The following is a 20862-nucleotide window of genomic DNA, read 5'->3' as shown; positions in this document are numbered from 1 at the left end:
GTTTCTTTTTTCCTTTCCCCCTTTCACAAACATGCTAAGAAAAGAGTTTGTTTTGTTATGGAGGTGAGGTAATAACCCTCCAGAGAATAAGTGGTGTGTTTTTTTTTTGTTTGTTTGTTTGTTTGTTACACAGACTCAGTAATTTGGGAATGGGATGGATTTACAGGACAAGAGGTTTGTGAGAAGGAAAAGATTTTATTAGTGCTTCCGTGGAGGCGATCGCTTGCAGAAAAAGTGATTGCTTCTTGCCAATCGACACAATAATTTCAATATCAAAGCCTGTGCCCTCGAAATGAAAGGCAACCGAAAATGAGCTATGATGAATTGATAGGGGTTTGGTGGTGATAGGAAAGTAGTCAGACTGACTTGGAAAGAAGTCTTTCTGTTCTCAGTGGGAAAGGTGTGCTCCTAAGCCTGTTTCCAGCATCAAAGAAATCCCAGGTGCCCACGAGGAACGAGGGACAGATCCGGGAGGTGACCTGCTCAAGGCCACTCAGCCCACGTGGGGTCAGGAGGGAGTGGGAGGTTTAGTTCTCCGGGCAGCCCTTCACGGCCCTTTGTCCGGGGACCGTGGGTTTTCTTTCGGAGTTGAAGATGGCCATTTGGAATAGTCCTGGTTTGCTTTCTGTAGTGTGGTAGATTGCATTACACACGATGCATCCCAGACAGCAGGGGAGGTGGTGCCGAAAGTGAAACGGCTTTCCTAAGGTGTCTGATCTTGAGGACAGGCCCACAGAGGTGGCCAGACTGCAAGGCGATTTGCAAATCTCAATCTGTAGAGCCTCTGTGGAGTTTTAAACATTTAACCGATGGTAAACGTGCAATACAGAATCAAAATTGGCTCCCAAAAGAATGTGGCAACTATAAACATGTTAAAACAGATGCGTTCTGTTAATTTTCAGAAAAGGGAGGTGGGAACCTAAAATAGCCATTCTTCTGCAATAACTGGCAAGGCCAAGCATTTTCTCGTCCCCTGTTAGCAGGGTAAGAACACTGTTAGGATGTTTCAGGAAATGTTTCTGATTAAAATACAGTAAAAGTTCTGGTATAGACAATGGGAACCTACTTTCTGCTTCCCCTTCAGTTCTGTTTGTTGCCGTTCTGTTTTTGTGTTGTTGTTTTTTCAAAGGGAAATGAAGTGTGTTTGCTGTGTGGTGTCTGTGGGTTAGCACGGGTCTGAGAATGAAGTCTTTTGGGTGTTTGTGACTGCATTGTTTTAGGAAGAGGTTGAAACTATGCTTGGACCTGGGTGTGATGCACACTAGACTGATCCGAACTAATTTATTAATATTCTTTGTGAGACAATCCTAAGGGCTCCTTTTGTTTGGTCTCTTTTATCCGGCTTTGGGTAGACTCCTGGTGGTAAGATTGTGAAGTGTATAGACTGAGTAGCCATATGTGTTTATTCTCAGCTGTTTATGTATTTGGTGTTGGTCCCCCCCCCCCCAAATCCTTTGAGTTGAGATTCTTAAAGGTTTACACCCAATATTGCTGGTGGTGTGTTTATTTCCTGTGATGATCCACTCTTTCCTCCTTCAAGGGGAGAAAACTCTGTGAGGAGGGGAGATTCTGGAGATGACTAAGCTGTGTGTTTATAAAATATCCTGGAAGCGGGCTGGCAAGTTGAGTGCCGTGGATATTATTTTAAAATGTAAGTGGATTAAGCTGGAGTCCAGACAGTAGGCGGAATCTCAGGTCCTTGACTGGCAGAGGTGACACAGTGATCCCGAGGGCAAAGCAGGCGGCTCTCCAAACCTGTGTACCTCTGGCCATTGAGAAAGCAGCCGTCTCGGTGTGCACGGCACCTCGCTCGGATGACATATGTTCAGTGAGAGCTCAGTGGGGACTCCACCGTGGATGCTGGTACACTGATCTCTGTGAGCACGGAAAAAAGGGTGTCCCCATGGATCTGAGTCTAAATGTTTAAAAACATATACTCATGCCATCAGCGGGTCGCATAAGGATCCGAAGGGAATAAGAAAACTCTGGGAAAAGAAAAGATAACTCCTATGCACCATGGTGGCTTCAGGCCCATCGGTAAATAATTGACTACAAGTCTTGTCCTTAAAAAGCCTGTCACAGCAGGCAATGCAGAGCCACGGACCACAGGACAGGATTCGGCACAGGTGCAAACTCTGAATGCGCTGAGTGCATGAAATTATTTTTATTATTGTTTCTTTAAAGGTCTCTGGTCAAAATAAGAAGGAAACTTTCTTTGCATCTCTTTTAAAAATATGTACCATTGGATCTACGCATGACCCTGAGGATCGTAGTTTATCCAGAAATCAAGAGAGTCATCTTTGAATCCGAGATATTTTTAACACTGTATTTCTAATGCACTATTAGCTCCTATCGTCCTTATATTGTATTTTAGAAAAAAAAAACCAAACATGTTTCCTTTACAAATGTCTTTTTATTTTTTTAATTATGAAATGATTACATGTCTCATTTTAGACTGAAGAGACGATTCTTTTTCTTTTTCTTTTTTCCGGGTGTCTGCAGAATGCTTGGGTTTTCTTGCACATCTCAAAGCTCTTTTAATTCACTGCTCACAACCAAATTTACATCTTAATTGCAGAGTTCACATTTAACAATATAGACAGCATAATGCTACTGGTAATTAAGCTTTTACTACCTGCTTTTATACAGATTTCTCAGGCACAGTTTTTGCCATGGGAGTTCCCATCTAGAAACTTGTATGCATTTTGACCACAAATAAAAGGAATCAGGCCCAAATCTTAGATATGGCTAAATACAGGGTAGGAAAATTGCTTTCTTCTGTGTGTGTGTGTGTGGGGGGGGGGGGTGGTGGAGGAGGACAAATCATGTCTGTCACTTTTATATTCTGAATTTAAATGGGGTTGTTTTATTTCAGTGTTTCGTTTTCTATAGACCTAGAAAATTTGAGAGGGTTGGGAAAAAGAGTCAAGTTCTGATTTAGTGAATTTAATACACACTGAGTATCTGAATTAAGTTATTTTGATTTCAAAGATGTTATATTATTTATATCATGTAGACTTACGATACAAAAGGTTGGTAAGCAGTAGAGATGAATTATATCAAAATTGTGGCTCTTCCATTCTCGATAAGGTAGCAGTTATTTCTTCGCTATAAATAGCTGCTATCTATTCCAAGTGCATTTGCTTATATAAAAAAAAATCTGTTTTTTTAAATAGGACTTAAGAAAAACCTTTATTATAAGGAAACACGCTATTAGAGCCAAAACATCTTCTCTTCCTATATCCTTTTAAAAAACACATCCCAGAACTTTTGATGGAGAATTCTTAGTTTTGTACATTATTATCTGTTTGGAAGGAGTCCTTATCCTGACCAGACTGTGTGATGACTACAAAATGTTTCTGAGCTGATTTTGAAAAGCATCCAGGATGTGTTATGTACAGGAACAAATAGGTAACCTGCATTTTATTGGAACGCTGATGTGTGGGGTAAAATCATCTATATTTGTGTATGTCCCCCGGTTTGGAAGCTTGCATTGAAATAAGTATATAACCTAGAACATTTCGAATGCAGGCTGTCTGTCCCAAACATGCTGTCTTTACTTTGTCCAAATGTCCAAATTAAACTGAGATACATTTAATACACTATTTACCATACAGCCCGTTTGCCCCCCTCCCCTCCCAACCCCCCAACGGGAGAGGGCAATGTGTCCTGCAGTTTGGAAAAGCGATGCGTCCATCCTATTTATTTCTCTAGGCAGGCAGACAGGAGCAGGTAAAGAAATGTTTACGCAGATAATATCCACCGTCATGTCATTCGTCCGGAGGCACTACTTCCTCTTCTGTAGTTGGGAAAAACTGAATTCCTCCTCAAAGATGAGATCACCACTCACATGCCCCAACAATTGAGAAGAATGCCTTAGACTCTTTAAAACGCCCAGTATAGGCACATAAATCTATCAATGATCAGGGGGGAAAAAACCACCAAAACCACGGTGACGAAAGCACGAGAGACTACAGCACTACACAAGCAGCCAGGGGGCCCCGTGGATGGATAAAACAGACAAGGAAAGGGCAGGACAAACTTCATTCTCTACCTTCCGCAGAATCCTTCCCCAGATTAACTGAGAGTCTGCGTGGCGAGCCGGAGCTCTTCTCTGCGAGGCAAAACAAGACCTGAGGTTAGAAACCAGTGCCTCCTCCCGCGAGTGAAGTTAGTTGGGTTTGTTTGGCAGCTTCGCAGGGGGTGGGAGAAAAAGCAAGCAAGCAAGCAAGGAAGGAAAAGCAGTGTGTACGGGGAGCGTGTGTAGCTGCGGTCCCGGCGCTGTGTGCACCCCCGCGCGGCTAGTCTGCACCCTTCCCACCTGCCTGGCTGCGCGCTCCGCAGCCTCCCTTCACCTCCGTCCTGATTGGGCAGAGGCCCCCCAATCGGCTGCGAGGCTGGGCAGGGGGGGGACTGCATATGCAAAGCCCTACTTCATATTAATAAGCTCCAATCGGGGCTTTAAGTCCTTGATTAGGAGGAGAGTGCGAGAGCTTTGGTCCCAACTGGCTGCGCCTATAGGGCTTGTCACCGGGAGAACCTGCGTGTTAATTGCACCGCGCTCTGCCAGGGAAACTTTGATTTATTGCTGGGGGGTGCGCACATAATGGTTGCCGGCCGCACATGGATTCGGTAGAACTTTGCCTCCCTGAATCTTTTCCCCTGCACTACGAGGAAGAGTAGGTACCTTTCTCTATTCCTTTGCAAACTCGGCGTGGGGTGGGGTGGGGTGGGGGTGCGTGTGTGTGAGGGTGGAGGGGGGGCGGGCGGGTGGACAGAATGGATCTTTGCACCCCGGTTCAGGTAGCAGCGCCCTGGGTGTTTTGTGGGCAGGAGTGGAGTGCCTGTTTGTGTTCTGTCTATCTTGTGCCTTTTGTGTGCTGGGTGATCTCCTAATTCTCCTAAGTGGAGAATTGTTCTCTGACTACAATGTTACCTTTGAGGCGAAGCCCAGGGACTGTCAGCGAAACAGCTGTGTGACAGTCACTTCTTATTCAGGTGCTAAGAATAGGCACTTGGCACGCATGCTTAGTGAACTGTTAAAATGCATCTTTGACTGGGACCCATTTTTCCCAGGAAAGATGTTTTAAAATACAACATTCACAGTGATGTATACCACTGAGTGCTGCTTATGTATTTGCAGCCTGACAGATATTTGGGGCTCCTTGTCATTTCGTGCCCCGGCAGAGTTAGGGGCGAAATTGCACATTTCCTAATGCTCCTTCGGAGAACAATTTCGAAACTAGCCCTTTGCAATCTGGGGCTAGAATAATGTTATTTGCATGGTTAGCGTTCAAGTCAGCACTTAAACTGACAAATCAGTCCATTTAAGTAACATGAGATTTTCACACATTATAAATATTTAAGGGGAGGGAAAAAAAAAACAGAAGAAACAGTCGTGACTTTTAAAAATTTCCCTTTGAATAGACAGGGTTGAGATTGTGGATTTGTTTCATGCATCTTGTCCAGGAAACGCAGAGAAGTACTTTAGTTCTTACACGCGGTTTAATTCGTATTTGGGAATATCTTTATGCACATGGCTCTGTGTATTTGGGTGGCTGAAAATGGGGGAGAAGCGCATGGGGGGTAGGAGAAGTAAATTAAGCATTCTTGTGCAAATGAGCAGATCATAAACTTAATTTCAATCCCCTGTTAAGATAAAAGCATTAGTATGTCACGGGAGCTGTGACTGGCTCGCCTGTCTGTTGCTTGGCTTTCACGTTACCCTAATACCAACTGGTATAATTCTGAACAGCGTGCTTTTGGCCAGCATTTTCTCTGTGGGTTGTGAAGAAAATGTAAAAGTCCAGAAGATGAGCTAGTGCACTATAGTGCATGTCCACTAGCTGTCCTTAGAGCCTGCATCTTGCACTGCTCGGTAATTAACTAAGAAATGAAAGTGACTTGCAGTCTCCCTGGCCGCCTGTCTGTGAGTGAGTGTGTGTGTGTGTGTGTGTGTGTGTGTGTGTGTGTATGCACACTCTCACACACCCACACACTCACATACACACTCAGGGGGCCGGGGCAGGGGACATTAGCCAAGAGATGGACTTAGTAGGAACCGAAAGATAGGAAGGCTGTGGATACATCAGTTTGAAACCCTCAAAGGCAGAAACAACCTTAAATTGTGTGAAAATGCCAATGAAAAATAAACAAAGGTAGGACCCCTCCCCCCCCTCCAGTGGAGTTTGAAGGTTAGTGGACCTGAGGCTGGAGATTTGGGGAGTTTGATCTGTCTTCATGTCCAGGAGGACACCTTATCGGAGCTCACCCAGAGTCTGAACTTTCTCTCTTAAATAAATAAACTTTAAAAAATCCCCTAGAGGCTTCTTTTTAAAAGTGGTTTCCTTGAATTGAACTTCTTGGGGCTCATCTGAATCATTAGTCAAGATAAGCCTCTTAAAGCAGATGCATGTAAATGAAATCAGGGCACCTGTCCCTTTGGCTTTGGCGCAAGATTCAAACTAGCTTTCTTTTTGGCTCCGTGAAAAGTCATCTTTAAAAAAATCCCGATTTATTGTCTGGATGCAGTTTTGATGGTTACGTGGTTCACCGGACAGACAGAAAGACCGGACGCTGAGCAACGCATCTGCCCCTCTGTCTCAATTAATAAACCACAGAATTTATACATGCTATTAATATTCATAGTAATTGTGCTGGGTTAAACCCCATCACGTGTGTGTATATACATAGAAATGAAACCAGGAATGCCGTATCAGAGGGAAATATTGGACCATTTCTGCTTGGGAGACTGTGGAAAAAGGTTCGTACAATCCATTGACCATAAGGAGAGAGCCTAAGATGTTAAACTATAACCATGTTTTTTTTTTTATTATTTTAGGAAGTGTGCCAGCACATTAAGGAACATAATACTTGAAAGCTTGTTTCACATTTCAGAGCAGGAATAACTGATAGGGTAAATAGATGAAAATAATATCGCTGTTCACTTTGACATATGTGTCAGTCTAATCGTTCTAAATGAGTGTGCTCATCACACGAGTCCCTTTCAACCTCTGATTAAAATGTAACATTGACTACAGGATTATGGAGCGGACTTAATTTTACTGACTGTTTTAACAGTTGTCACAGCTGTTGGGAAAGGGAAAGGCAATTGAAACACTCCAAAACAGGCAAGGGGAGGAGGGAACAGTCCGGCACATTTCAGCCTGATCAATTGAAATCCAGACGTCGACAATGAGACAAATTGGGGTTTTGAGATTGCTGTTAGGAGCTTTGCAAGTTCTATTTTGTATGGTCCACTCTGTCTGTTTCAGGGTTTTGCTTTTTTTCCCCCTCTCTGCCCCATCTCTGCTTAGTCAAAGCTAAAGTAAATTGAAATACAACTATCCCAAAGTAATACTATAATGTCAGCATATATGGGATAAGTATAGGCAGGAAGGAAAAGGTATATAAACAGTAACAACAAGCCTAAATCAGAGGGATGCAATTTTTTTTAAAGGCAGGAGGTTGCCTAAGCAAATTTAGATGTAATATTATTTGATAACTATGAACAGACACTTGAAGTTTATTTTTCTAAGAAAGAACACTTAAACTCCAGACTTGCAGCCCATGTTACTTTTCTTCCTGTTTCTTCTCTATAAATCTGTTCAAAATACCTGCAGCCTTAACGGTGGGTGGTGTGGGTGGGGTTTTCAGATGATTTCTTTGTAAATTGCTGCCAAGTGACAACCAGCTACACTTATGGGGGAGTGTTCTTGAGCTGTAGTCTAGTAACCGTGTCCCTCACGTCACTGAAGCGAACAGATTCATTCTATTTTTTTCCTAAAAATTAAATAGCCACTGCTATTTGTATATCTATCCCGAGCTATATATAGTCAAGAGCGCCAGACAGTGGGTATTATGTAATATATGATTTCTCCTTGGAGTAAGCAAAAAAAAAAAAAAAGTGATTCTGAGTTCATGCAATAAGGGTTGAATGGCAGTGGTGAGTCGGTGATGGGACCCTGTGTTTCACCAGCCCTTTGTGTCACTGTATTGACGTGTCACCCTGCACATTTGGTGGTAAGTTTAGAAACCTTCCTTTTGTAGCGAGGGCTGGCAAACAGCTTCCCTCTGCCAGGGCAGAGGCAAGGGTGACGGTGCTGGTCGGTTCTTAGAGGGATGGTTTCTCATCTTAATGTGTTTATGGCACTGCTGTTTTATTTACTGAGCCTAGCATGTTGCAGCGGTAATTAACCCATGTTATTAGCAAAGCCCTGGTGGATAGCCATTAATTCTCTTGCATGGATGATCATTTTTCTAGTATTTTCTCCCCAATAAGGTGTCATTGTTCTGTTTTTTTAAAAAAAATTTTTTTCTAAATGGATGGCCTTTGATAGACTTCTTTGATTTAATCTGACCTGGAATAAATTGACCATCTTATAAAGAATGGTATTGCAATTCAGCTTTAAAAAATGCTAATAGAGGCCGGAGAAAATATATACATATATATGTTTTGTTTGTCTCAATGTAAAAAATAAATAAATAAACAAAAAACAAAAACACAACACCACAAAAACAAGCAAACAAGAAATTAAGGTTTAAAAAGAAAATAAGGCAGGAAATCAGTTTTCATTCCAAATTTCCTAGATCTTAGAATTGATGATCATTTTGTATCTCTGAGCTCTTTTTATCAGATTTTTACTTAGTTAATCATACTTTAGGCTTTTTTCTTTTTCTTTCTTTCTTTTTTTTTTTTTTTTTTTTTTTTTGTCAAATATTGAGCCAGCAGAAGAATCCCGTTGCTTCCTGGGCTGAAAAAAGATAAGGGCCATCTCATTAGCCGGGTCATACTTTTGCAATTAATTTTAGGTTCATGGTGCTATTCATCACACAGGGCAGGTAACTTCTCCCGGAGTCTGTTTAACGATACTTTCCCAAGAACTCACTCGTGCCAGACCCCAGACAAAGAAGACCCGTTCCTTTGAAAGGTAGGCAGGATGCCCAACCTCAAGTCCGTGTCACTGGTGAAAAATCCCTCCTCATTTGTCTTGGCCTCGTGACTCAAACAAAATATTCCTTCGCGTGACCCCTCCCGTGCTGTGCAGCCTGGAAGGTTTTGCTTGTATTATTATTGCATAAAATCAATGAGGATCTGGGCTTTGGTTGTTACTGTGTCACACCAGTGGCAATGCATAGCCGTGGTTTTAAGGAGCCAAGGATTTAATATGAAATAAACTTGTTTCCAGAATCAGCTGTCAGGCTTTTAGAAATGAGAGGAGAGCATCCGAGGTACCTCAGTGGAACTTTCAAGCCCTGTAGCAGATAAGCGTTGCCCTGATTTTTGCTTCATAGCAAATTTCATGGGAGAGAGAAACAATACAGTGTTGATCTGGTATAAGTGCATCTGAGCTCCGGCCCGAGCCAGCTCTCTGGAGAAAATCTTTGATTACGCCGGCCCAGGTTGTTCAGTTTTTATCTCTTTTACATCCACTGGCCTTGTATTAAATTGTCATTGTCCTAAAGCACAGGAGATGGAAATGAATCGCAGCCCTCCCCACTCTCTGACAGTGAAATATTTAGGCGCTCTCTCTCCAATCAGACTTCTGTGTGTATTGGATCGCGCAGGGATGACACCCAGCAGCTCAGCCGGCGACATGCTTCTTACTGCATTTTGTATGTTTTGCCATTGATTATTATTTTCATCACCACGTGTACATGGATATATGTGGTCTGTGCCATTGCAAATAAGTAAATACTCACAAGATACTTTAAAATGCAGTTCAGCTGATAGAAGGCACATACATGTGTGCCGGTATGTGTGTGTGTGTGTAATATGCATGTGAAATATGCATATAGAGGGAAAAGGTGTATGTACCGACTATAGGGATGCTGCTAAGAGTCTATGTACATGTATGTAACAAAGTGAGCCCCAAGTATTTTTTTCTGATCAGTTAGTTGCCAGTTAAATTTGCCAGGCATGATTTTAACCTGGTATTCGTATTTCAGGTATTTATCAGATTTGATTTTAAACTCAATTGCTTTAACTGCTATATAAAAGACAGGTGATCAGCTAACCTAACAAGTAAACTTGTTTCTGATTTTTATAATTTTTTAATTTGTACCATTCCTACATTCAATATCTAGTCATCATAAATAATTTGTAAAATAGGAAATAAGCTACTTATATTAAATGCATACTTTAATGGTTTGGGAGAAACAATTTTGAATAAGCTCGTGGCTACATAGTTTTCTTCTACAATTGGATCTGACAAATATATTTTAATGTAAACATGAAAGCTTTCAAATAAATGCAAAATATGAATTTCCTTTTCTGCGCTACATAAATATGTCAATAGCTTATTTTTTTCTGCTACAAGAAAATATAGAAAATGAATAATTATTTTGCTTGTATGAAGTACATCATAGATTTTGGAATTTTTGAATTCTTTCCCAAAGAGGTAATTTTAGAAATCTGTGATTTTGCTTAGTGAATCTGAATGAGGACTGGGAGGAGACACTTACCAAATGCTCTTTCTATCCTGATTCTTTTCTGTTTAAATTCCTAGATTTATTTTTTATTTTGATTTGTTTGTGTAGCACTTGAACAAATTTTATGTTTCTGTGTTTTTTAAAAAAATCCTGCTGTTTCCTTCTGTCAATCCATCAGATCAAAATTAGCTCCTTCATTACCTAAGGCTGATAAGTGACAGTCTTTTGCCTTTTGAAGGATTTACCTGGCATCTTTTTCTTGTTTTAAGTATATTTTAGACATAGAACGTCTAAGGTCTAGGGAACCTCGCTAAGAAAAATAATTTTCATTTAGAATTTTAGCAAACACCTCTTTCGTCTCTGCTTTTTCTTTACAGCTGTGCCAGGTGTTTCTTTTCCTCTGATTGGACAATATTTCTCAGTATTTTTCCAAATGTATTTTCTAATCAATTATGCAAAACCATCGAATTGAGAAGATTTAGATTTTGTGTGTGTCGTGTTTGGGTAGGTTCATCCATTCCCCTTTTAATTAAGAAAATATATTTAAATGTTTGGAGGAAACTTGCTTTTTATGTTTTGATTTGTTCAAATGTTATGCCTTTTTAATTTATGACAATGCATGCATATTTGAAAGAGAACTCATTAAGGCAAAGTAATAAAAGAAAGGGTACAGTTTTAAATAAATTGGCTTCTCACTGATCAATTCAAATCCATTTTAATACCCTGACACAGATGTATATGTGCATTTGAATATAGATATATAACATGCAGCATTGGCCATCAAAATATAACCTATGGAATTCTTTCACACAATATGATAAATGAAAGCATTTGCTTGTGGCATTTGACACCTATTAAATACTTATTTAAAGTGTTAAACTCATGGAGAGCCTATCTAAGATTAGATTACACTGTAAAAATAAATAAACATTAAAAGGAAATTTATATTTTAATTATAGAAGGCAGTCTTTGTCATATGCATTCCCCTGTGCTTTCTGGTATGGCTTTGAGTGTAACAAAATAGCATCTATACTTTCCATCATTTTGATTGGAAGTGCATATAATGGGTAATATGCTTTGGCAGCACTTATGTAGCCAAAGAAAACAAATTAATATCGGGCATCCTGAGGGCTGTCGGGCATATCACAGACGTGTCAATTTAACTTCGCTTCATCATACACCTTCTCGGCAAACAGTTGGTTAAGATGGTACTAAATAAAGGGGAAGCTGCCCCTGCATTCTCACGTTGTATCAGGGACTGATGGCTACCAGGAGTGTGATAGAAACCAGGCTGATGCTTGCTTCTCTTTCCAACTCTAACTGTGGGGATGAAGACAGCAGAGATCCTAATGCGCTTTCAATAAAGAGTATAAGTTGAGCTTGTGCAAATCTTTCTACTGTGTTAGAAGCAATCATGGCACAAAGAAGTTAGTTTTTAAAAAGCTGGACCTGGCCGTCCTCAGTTGTTCTTGCCTGAGAGGTAAATGCAGATGGAAGAAAGCAGGTGAGAGGGAGCTATGTCAACCCACCTTGAACAGGGCATCTCTTTTCTGGTATACTTGAAATACATTTTCTGAGAAAGACAGAAACCTTACGCATGGGTTTTTTTGTTTGTTTGTTTGTTTGTGTGTTTTTTTTGTATGGCTTATTCAATATGCAAATAAATAAATAAGTTTAAAAAGTAAAACAAGAACTTAGGCACAGAAAATAGGCAGAAGGCCACTAAGTTCTTTCTTTCTCCTCCAGCATCAGAGGGGTCTGCTTGCACATGACAGTTTCTTTTTCTTCTATTCTAGGAAGATGTCACTCATCTGTAATGTCCTTTGAGAATTTAAACAAAAGGACTCGTTAAATAAATATCCGTACTTCCTTTTAATACTTACAATATAAATTAAAATGTTTTCCAAGGTGTACTTCTCAGTTAATATGTTGTTGCATTTTATTTTTATAAAACATTTTGCTTTGAAAAGAAGGTCTGCAGTTACAATTAGAGTTAGCAAAATGATGGGTCATATGAAAAATTATATAGACTTGGGTACTCATTTCAGAGAAAAAATTCAAATGTGAGGTTGTTGAATCGATTACCCTTTGCCCTCCGTAATTCCAAATTACCATAGTGCTTGAACTTCCCCAACATGTAAGGCAGCCATGTTCAATTGTATTCATTTTCATAGGTGAAGAAATGCTCTGACAAAGCTCTCTTCCCATCCATGAATCTGTTCAAATAGATCAAGTATTTTGAGGAGGAAACTGACTGTTGATGACCGAGGAAAGGGAAAGGTACATACAGACAGGCGTTGGCAACAGTAGGTTAAATTACCAGCCATCATGACCTAAATGATAAATCATAAGTAAGGATACGAAACAATAACAAGGTAACATTAACAAGAAGAAGACACATAATACAAGTAAATAATACCATCATTAATAAATAAATAAAATAATACAAGAATAAACTTCCGTGTAATCACAGCAGTAAACCTACTTTTGCCCGCCCAGTGTGGTTGCTAAGAATCCTGTCTTCCTCTTACGAGAAAGCGACTGTGTACAGTTGGTGCTGGGTCCCATCCAATGACCGATGCATCCCTTTTAGGTGTCACTGAGACCTGCCTCATAGGTCCTGGGATCATAGAGTCAGTCACAGATGGAAAAGCCACCATCAGCTGAGTAGCCTTGAACTGCACAGTTGGCTAATTCATCATTATTTTATTTTTATTTTTTTATTGACTTCAGAGAGGAAGGAAGAGTGAGAGAGAGATAGAAACATCAATGATGAGAGAGAATCATGGATCGGTTGCCTCCTGCAGGCCCCTGCACTGGGGATGGAGCCCACAACCCAGGCATGTGCCCTTGACCAGAATCAAACCTGGGACCTTTCAGTTCGCAGGCCAACGCTCTATCCACTGAGCCAAACCAGCTAGGGCCTAATTCATCTTCTTGCCCTACGCTTCTCAAGAACGGTTCTTGGAGTCTAGACAGAATCGGGAGTTGGGCTCCTGTGGGTGCATGTGGCTGCCTCTTCCTGTTCTCTCCTAGCCTCTCAGCAAAGGAAGGTGAAGGCCAAGCGCACAGTGTATGCACAGAAGCCCAACAGAGGTTCCTTCCTGGGGATTTGTTACTTAGTCTTTTGGGTAAATTTCAGGTTCCTCTTCATTCTAGAAATGTCGCTGTTGTCTTTCATGCTCCAAAGAACTACCTACTTATGATTAGGTCTGTCTCTCAATTCGTGGGAACCATGACCCGGTTTAAGCATTTTTTAAGAGAAATGGAGAGCAGATCGTCTGTGCGTGCTAGTCTGGGTTATGGGTTCTGTTTCCTACTTTTACGTGGAACTGTTTGGTCAAGTCTGCAGAATGAGAAAAATAATGAGATCCAACACTCAGATTGTATTTATTATTATTTTTTTTAAAAATTTTCTTAGACTGAACAAAACTTTACTGTCTAGAGCATCTTTGAGGGCTTTCATGATTGGGAAATCTGTCATGAGGATGTGGTCGTGCTACGTGACAGTCTTGCTTTCTATCTTGTCTTCAGTTAATGGGGTACCTTCAGGGATATTGTCTATAGTCTTTGCTTAGGTTATAGAACCTCTGTGTCTCCGTGTTGAAATAACCTGAAATGGAGGTGTGTGTGCTCGGTTCTAAAAAAAAACAAACACAAACTTTTCTGGCCCCCGCTCCATCCCAGCAGCATTTATATATATATATCTGTTCTACTCACCTGTTTTGCTAGAAGGATCGTTTACTTTGGGAAAAGGTAAGTGCTTGATCTTCAGCCCCCTTCCCCCCAATTCCAAAGAGGTTGCCTTCCACTTTTCATATTTGTTTTCCTTTTATTTCTGTTTGTTGTGCATTCTAGTTGAGTGCTTTTATAGTGTTTTCTTGATTGTTGTCAGTTTGGGGTACTCGAGTTGATGCCCAAGCAGGAAAACCTATGGCAAGGTAGAATCTGGCTGTCATATGTGGAAGATTCAACTGACGCTGGATTGTGTGTAAATACACTTCGTTAGCGGAGGGTCGATCAGATAGCTGGGCAGTCGGGGGGGGGGGGGCGGGGGGAGAGAGAGAGAGAGAGAGAGAGAGAGAGAACGAACAGCAGGCACACACTGTTTTTTCAGCCACTGTGCTGTTCCTACACCTGATAAGATTGAGCGAGCTTTTCCAAATGCTGATAGGCTCTGAATAAGAAAAGCATAATCACTTCTCTTGGCACCAGCTTATCAGGAGTGAAGGAAAATGCCAGCACTTTTACATTAGCAAAAGTAAATGTTTTAGACACTCGGAGCCTTTTCCCCCTTCATTCCAGTTAAATAGCAGGAGCGCTTTCGGAGGGAGCTGTAATGAATAGGAGGATTTATTACCTGGGCGAAATTACAGGTGAATACGTTGATAAAAGAACCTTTCGTGTCAACAGCAGCTCCTTTGATAAGCTGGTGCGTCTCGGCTGTACGTTCTCTGGAGAAATTAAGTATTCCTTTGCCCACTCCGGTCCTGTTAGGCATCGTTTCTGATGTTAGGAGATGCAGTTAGGTCCTATCTCCATGGCGTCTCCTTGTTTGGCAGCAGGTGGGTGACAGGCTTGTAAAAGCTGCTGTGCAGTTCAGGAAGTTAGGGGTATCTGTGAGTTTGTATCATCTACTTACCCAGCAAACTCCTGTACAAGAAATCATGTGTGTGTGTGTGTGTGTGTGTGTGTATATATATATATATATATATATATATATTTGCTCAGGAATGGAATGAGGTTTGTTATAAATTTAGAAATACTTTGATGAGAAGATAAACGGGTTTGTCCAAGCAAGTCCATTTTTAAAGCACTTCCCCTTAAAAAAAGGGGGGGGGGAGAGATGTTGGTTTTGCTCATCAGTATAAACCATGAACTTTCTCTCCCATTTTCTCCCCTTTGTAATGTGATGCCTACAAATAATTTGGCGTATTCAGATTTGATGAATGATAGTGCAAGAGCAGATGGATTGATTTTGGATTACTATTGATTACTCTCCATGAGATCACTGTGACACACTCAGATCAATAGTATTCGATTAAGCAAGGCCCGGCCGTTCCGTGCGTCCAGCGGCACGGGGACTTCGGGGACAAAATGTTCACAAGCTGATAAATTGACAAAGCGCTCAGCTTTAAATAGCCCTTTGTTCGGGAGTCGCTCCTTAAAATATATTTCACTGGAAAGTTCGCTTTTTGCAACTCTGGCCCTTTCTGTGGGAGAAAGGTCATCGGTTTAAGGTTCATTAAATTTTAACTAAAAACAACTGGGCTCCATTTAGGTGTAAAATAATTTAAGTTCTCACTGCAGGCCACCTTCATGCCTTGAGCTGTTGCGCCAGGGTTTTCGCTCTCTTGCGAAGATGTCAGTTGTAAACATAAAAATGCATCACTGGAAATGTGATGGTTTAAGGTTCCAACGGAAATAAAAATTCCTGCCTGAGGAAAGCAATAGAAGTCAACTTTCTTCAGGAGTGGCCATGCTTTGGGGGGGGGGGTGCGGCGGGGGGAATGGGGGGCTGGGCGACAGCAGCAGGTAAAACACCTTGACCCAGAGTAGGTTTGCTTCCTTTTTTTTCTTCTTCTTCTTCTCTGAGGGTTATTCATCATGCCGCCAATACTACATGCAAAACACTAAGCATCGTTTGATCTGAAAGCCGCTAGTGCTGCTGATGTACCGGAGTCTTTGTGTCCCGAGCAAACTTACAAAGTCACTGGGGGAAAGCATCCCTGTTTCGGGCGGGTCCCTCTGAAAGGAGCTCAGGGATAAGGGTTGCCACTAGGTTCCATTAACATGGGGAAGCCAAGCTGCTTCTCAGAAAGGTGTGCGTCACAGCAAACCCTCCACCGAATGCGTGAAAGTTGTCAGGTGCCCAACTGGATCCCCGGAGAAAATTTTTTAATATATTTTTATTGATTTCAGGGAGGAAGGGAGAGGAAGAGAGAGACAGAAACATCAATGACGAGAGAGAATCCTTGCACAGCTGCCTCTTGCACACCTCATACTAGTGATTGAGCCCACAACCCGGGCATGTGCCCTGACTGGGTACCAAACTATGACCTCCTGGTTCATAGGTGGACGCTCAACCACTGAACCAAACCGGGGGGGGGGGGGGGGGGGGCTTTAATGATATTTTGACGACCTGGGCCTGGTACCCCAAATCTTAACCTGTTCAAGCCTTGACATATACTTGGTGCATTCTCTCATTCTGATAGTAATGGAAAAGAACAAAACACAACATTGGTAGGGAGAGAAAGTTGGGAATCGTGATCCCCTGACAAAACCAGGCCTTTTATTTATTTATTTTTGTCATGAAAGTGAGTGATAGGAGTTAATTAGATTAGGTTGAACTACATGAAAATGCCATTTTTGTAGGTCAAAAAATGGTCAAAAATCAGCAATTTTATGTGCTTCAACATAATAATCAAATTTACCGCTAAACTGTCCATATTCCATAACCAAATTGAAAGCGACAACTGTTGTTTTTATTTTATTTTATGATGGGCTGTGTGAGGTTTTGGGAGACAGATGAATTCTATCTACAGTTATGCCAAGTATATTATAGTATCATTTTTAACAATGATTCCTTTCCCCTCACACCATGAGTTCCCAAACATCCAGTGTTACGCACGCTGGAAAGGCGTGCATTTGGCTTCTCACCTGTATAGTTAAGCTGCTTCCGAGCATCCAGGTACATTTGTCCTCTTTTAAGGACGAGTGTGGTCCAACCCGGAGTGGACTCAAGCACAGACCCTCCCCACAGTGCACTTGGCTGAGGGTGAATAGTGAGGAAGCAAATTGGGAAAACGATGCCGACACCTCCAATATTTCATACTCACTTTCACTTGTTAACAGGACCTTAATATGCTAGTTAGTGCGTTTCCTGCTTCCCCCGGACAAGCCTGAAGTCTGTGCTCCATTAAATCTGTGCGTCATTGGGGGTTAGGCAGGTGCAGAACGCCCCGAGCTGGCAGGGGCACCCAGGATGCGTTATTGGCGATTGCAGGTAGGCAAGGTGTTTCGGGAGCTGCAATAAAATGATCCCAGGGCTTCCACTTGACCTCCCCACCCCCAGAGGTGTGGCCCTGGAGGGAGGGAGCTGTGTGCTGAGTTGGCCAATAGCAGCCTGTGTGCCTGCCTACCTTTGGGCGGAATCCAGCCCACAGATAGGAAGGGTGTTGGCTCTGTCCTTAGGTTGGAGGGAGGGGCCCAGGTGCCACCACTGGGTCAGTGTCTCTTGCTCTGAGTAAGCGCGTGACAGCTTCTGCCTTATTCAGACAGAGGAGTCTGGGCAGCCTTTCCTGGAACCTGATCGCACCAAAGCCTCCGACTGGTCCCCTGTCAGTCAGTCTTGGAGTTCCCCCCAGCAGTCCACTCCTCCCAGTCTGTGGCACTGAATTTGACTTACCGCCGGTACTCAGATAAAAAAAGGAGTCATTCCTTTTGATGCCTGCTATTAGGCACGTGCAGTGTGGGGGTGGGGGGAGGAGTGTAGGGGGGTGAGGGTTGGTGATGGGGAGAGTGGTTTTAGCGTCCAAGTCACTGTCCTGGACACACAGTGGCCACTGATGGCAGAATATATATTTTGTATCTCTGTTCATTTTGGATATAAAATTCTAGGAGCAGAGAGCTGAGCGATAGAGTATTTAAAATTAGTGATTGGGTTTGTTTCAGGTATAGATGCTTTGGCTAAAGACACAAAGAGTGGCTGGCATGTACATCTGGTTAGAATGACTTGTGTGTGTGTGTGTGTGTGTGTGTGTGTGTGTGTGTGTGTGTGTTGCATTGGCATTAATTTTACCAAAAAAACACACACAAAAACATAAAAGGCTGAGGAGTATAAATAAGCCAATGGGGTGCAGTCTTTCTTTCCAAAAAAAGAACAATTGGTTGCATTTCTCCTTGGGTGGCAGAAGGTGGGGGGGCTCAGAGCCTCCTGGGCAAGCAGGGGGAAGCTCTGGGGGGTCTCCTGCACGTGGGCCCTGCTCGGCTTTGGGGCCAGGCCAGCGCCAGAGCCGTTGTCTGGCTCCTGGTTCAGGGGGCTCTCTCTCAGCAGCGGGAGCCCCCGCCACCAGCAGGCGGCTAGCAGCAGCAGGTGTGAACAACACCAAACAGGATTAACCCCGAAGCAGAGTGTGTACTGGAAACAGCCCCCGCCTCGCTTTGAAAAGGACGGCAGGACAGGAGGACAGAGCCGCCCTGGGCCTGTGCCCTCGTGTTTACTAAACGGTGTTCAATGGGCTATGCACACGGCTCTGTTTAGGGGCCTGGGAGGCATGTGAGGGCTCGCAGTCTCTCTCTCTCTCTCTCTCTCTCTCTCTCTCTCTCTCTCTCTCTCTCTCTCTCAACCATAAACTCAAAACTTGTGCAAAAAATTCTTTGCAGATTTTCAGAGGGGGAAATAGAACAGAACAAAAGTGGCCTGGGTATATCTTATATCTCCAACCAGCATTGCAGGTTAATATTGCAAAGATACTTACAAACTATAAACTGATAGTCATTCAGTGTGCTGTATTTTCCACCTCTAAAAATATTATTGGTTGGTTTATTCTAAGATTTTTTGGGGAGGGGGCTTAATTGTGTGACTTAATTTATATTTCACCTAGGGAAGTATATACACATAAGTAAAATAAGTAATTTCTTAGAGGTGATAACAAACTCCCCCTCCCCTCATTAATTTTTCTATCAGTGCTACCTACATAGAAAAGAAGAAAGCCAGAAAAGAAATCATAGTTATTATAGGGGACAACAAATTAGGCATTGCATTGAATTTATGGCATTTGAGTCATTTTATCAATATTTTGTTTAAGAAAGAAAAAGGTGACTTTAAAATATGATTCTCTTTATATTATACTAATTCTAGTATATATTTTATATCAGAGTAAAATTTAGGTAACTGTGTCTTCTTTATTAGGTTCAGACTAACTTGTATTTTGAAACTTTAAGATTTGTACACATCCAGAAAGGAGTATGAAATGAGGAAATAATAATGCAATACGTTAAAGAAATTGTATTTTGTATACACACACAAACATGCACATACATATACACACCTATACACACACCTGACTCTTTTTGAAATACATGCAAAGCGAATATTTATTTTTGCATTTTTATATAATGCCATCACAGTGATTTCTGAAACTCCAAAAACATGTGCAAATGTAGGCATTTACATAAGATGGAATCTTATTGAATCTCTTTGAGAAGTTACTAAAAGAATTTTGAAATGTCAAAAACCAAGATTTTGTCATCTACTCTCAGCAACATCTTATAACAAACATTCCCTTTATTATCTATTATCTGGGGCTTAATTTGAAATTACTGATTCATTCCTTCACACTTTGCTTATACTTACTGTTTTGGTTTTAATTGATTTTTTTTAGTAGATTTGCTACTCCTTTCATTTTAGAATATTGTCTCCCAGTTTAATTGTGGCAGTCTTAACATCTAACAAATACACCAGGAATATTCAAGTCATTATGAAATATATAAATTCTTAAAAATTATATATTAAATCCACAGTTATGTAATCTTTAAATGTTAATTTATTACCATTTGCCTTATAATGTATTTCTTCCTAAGAAATGCTCAGACCCTTCTGTTTAGTATTATTAAATACCTCCAGTTATGTACATTAATTAGGTTGTGGGCAAGCAGAGTAATGATAGCTAATGAAATCAAGTTTAGAAGATAGTAGTTTAAATTGAGTTTTGGAGTGCACTTTTTATAACCAACTCTCAGGTGTCCAATTGGTTGCTTCTAGACACTTCTATTGCATCAAAAAGATTACATGCATTCCTTTGCAATATTTTTAAATCATTCATTAATTTAGTGCATTCAACTGCATTTTCTTGGTTACTCATTCACGGTTATTCATCCGTGCAGGCACCTGCCTGGGCACTAAGATCTTGCAATAAATGATAAAATGATCTTGAGTGCAATATAAAAAAAAAACACATTTAAAAATGGGACATTTTGTACCTGAGCCTCTGATTTAAACTTGGGTCCAATTCAGCAAAAAATCTCAGGAATTTAGGCAAGGTGGGTTTGACATGAAAGTTAAGCAAACTGAAGCTCCCACCCCGATTTTCTGGTTTTGGCTTTTTAGAGCCGATATGAAGTTAGCATCATGAACATAAGTAGGAATCATATATCAGGGTCTGACTATTGCCACAGGGGTTGGGGGTCAAGTCTTGTCTCGAATGAGCTCCCCCTGCTAAGTAGCTGGCCCGACACTGTTTCCTGGGGACACCTTGGAAGATTTCATCTCCAAAGTTGCCTTTATACCTTAAAATGCTCTAAATTACTTGGATGGATATATATATATATATATATATATATATATATATATATATATATATATATATATCTGGAAATGAAAGGGAGAAAATGCTTTAAAGGATCGTGTAAGAAAAAATAAAATTCCCA

The 20862-nt window shown here is 41.3% G+C and overlaps 1 protein-coding gene across 15 annotated transcripts in view; it reads left to right on the top strand.

Annotated features, from left to right (window-relative positions):
- ESRRG (estrogen related receptor gamma) overlaps positions 1-20862 on the top strand; it is a 429120-nt gene that overhangs the window by 257257 nt on the left and 151001 nt on the right. The window contains exon 1 of one of the 15 annotated variants that reach the window (XM_079763446.1): positions 1554-4138. The exons of 12 other annotated variants lie outside the window; for them this stretch is intronic. Coding sequence is in view for 1 of the 3 variants with exons in the window: in XM_079763441.1 (XP_079619567.1) it covers positions 4624-4679 (56 nt within the window). In the remaining 2 variants the exon portion in view is untranslated. Of the gene's footprint in view, positions 1-1553; positions 4139-4162; positions 4684-20862 lie in introns of those variants that run through there. 2 more of the 15 variants (XM_079763441.1, XM_079763435.1) reach the window with 2 other exon arrangements.

This window comes from Cnephaeus nilssonii (assembly GCF_951640355.1).
Source record: "Cnephaeus nilssonii genome assembly, chromosome: 23".
Classification (NCBI taxonomy): domain Eukaryota; kingdom Metazoa; phylum Chordata; class Mammalia; order Chiroptera; family Vespertilionidae; genus Cnephaeus; species Cnephaeus nilssonii.
The sequence above is the reverse complement of the archived record's forward strand: the minus strand, read 5'-3'. Positions and strand labels throughout refer to the sequence as shown.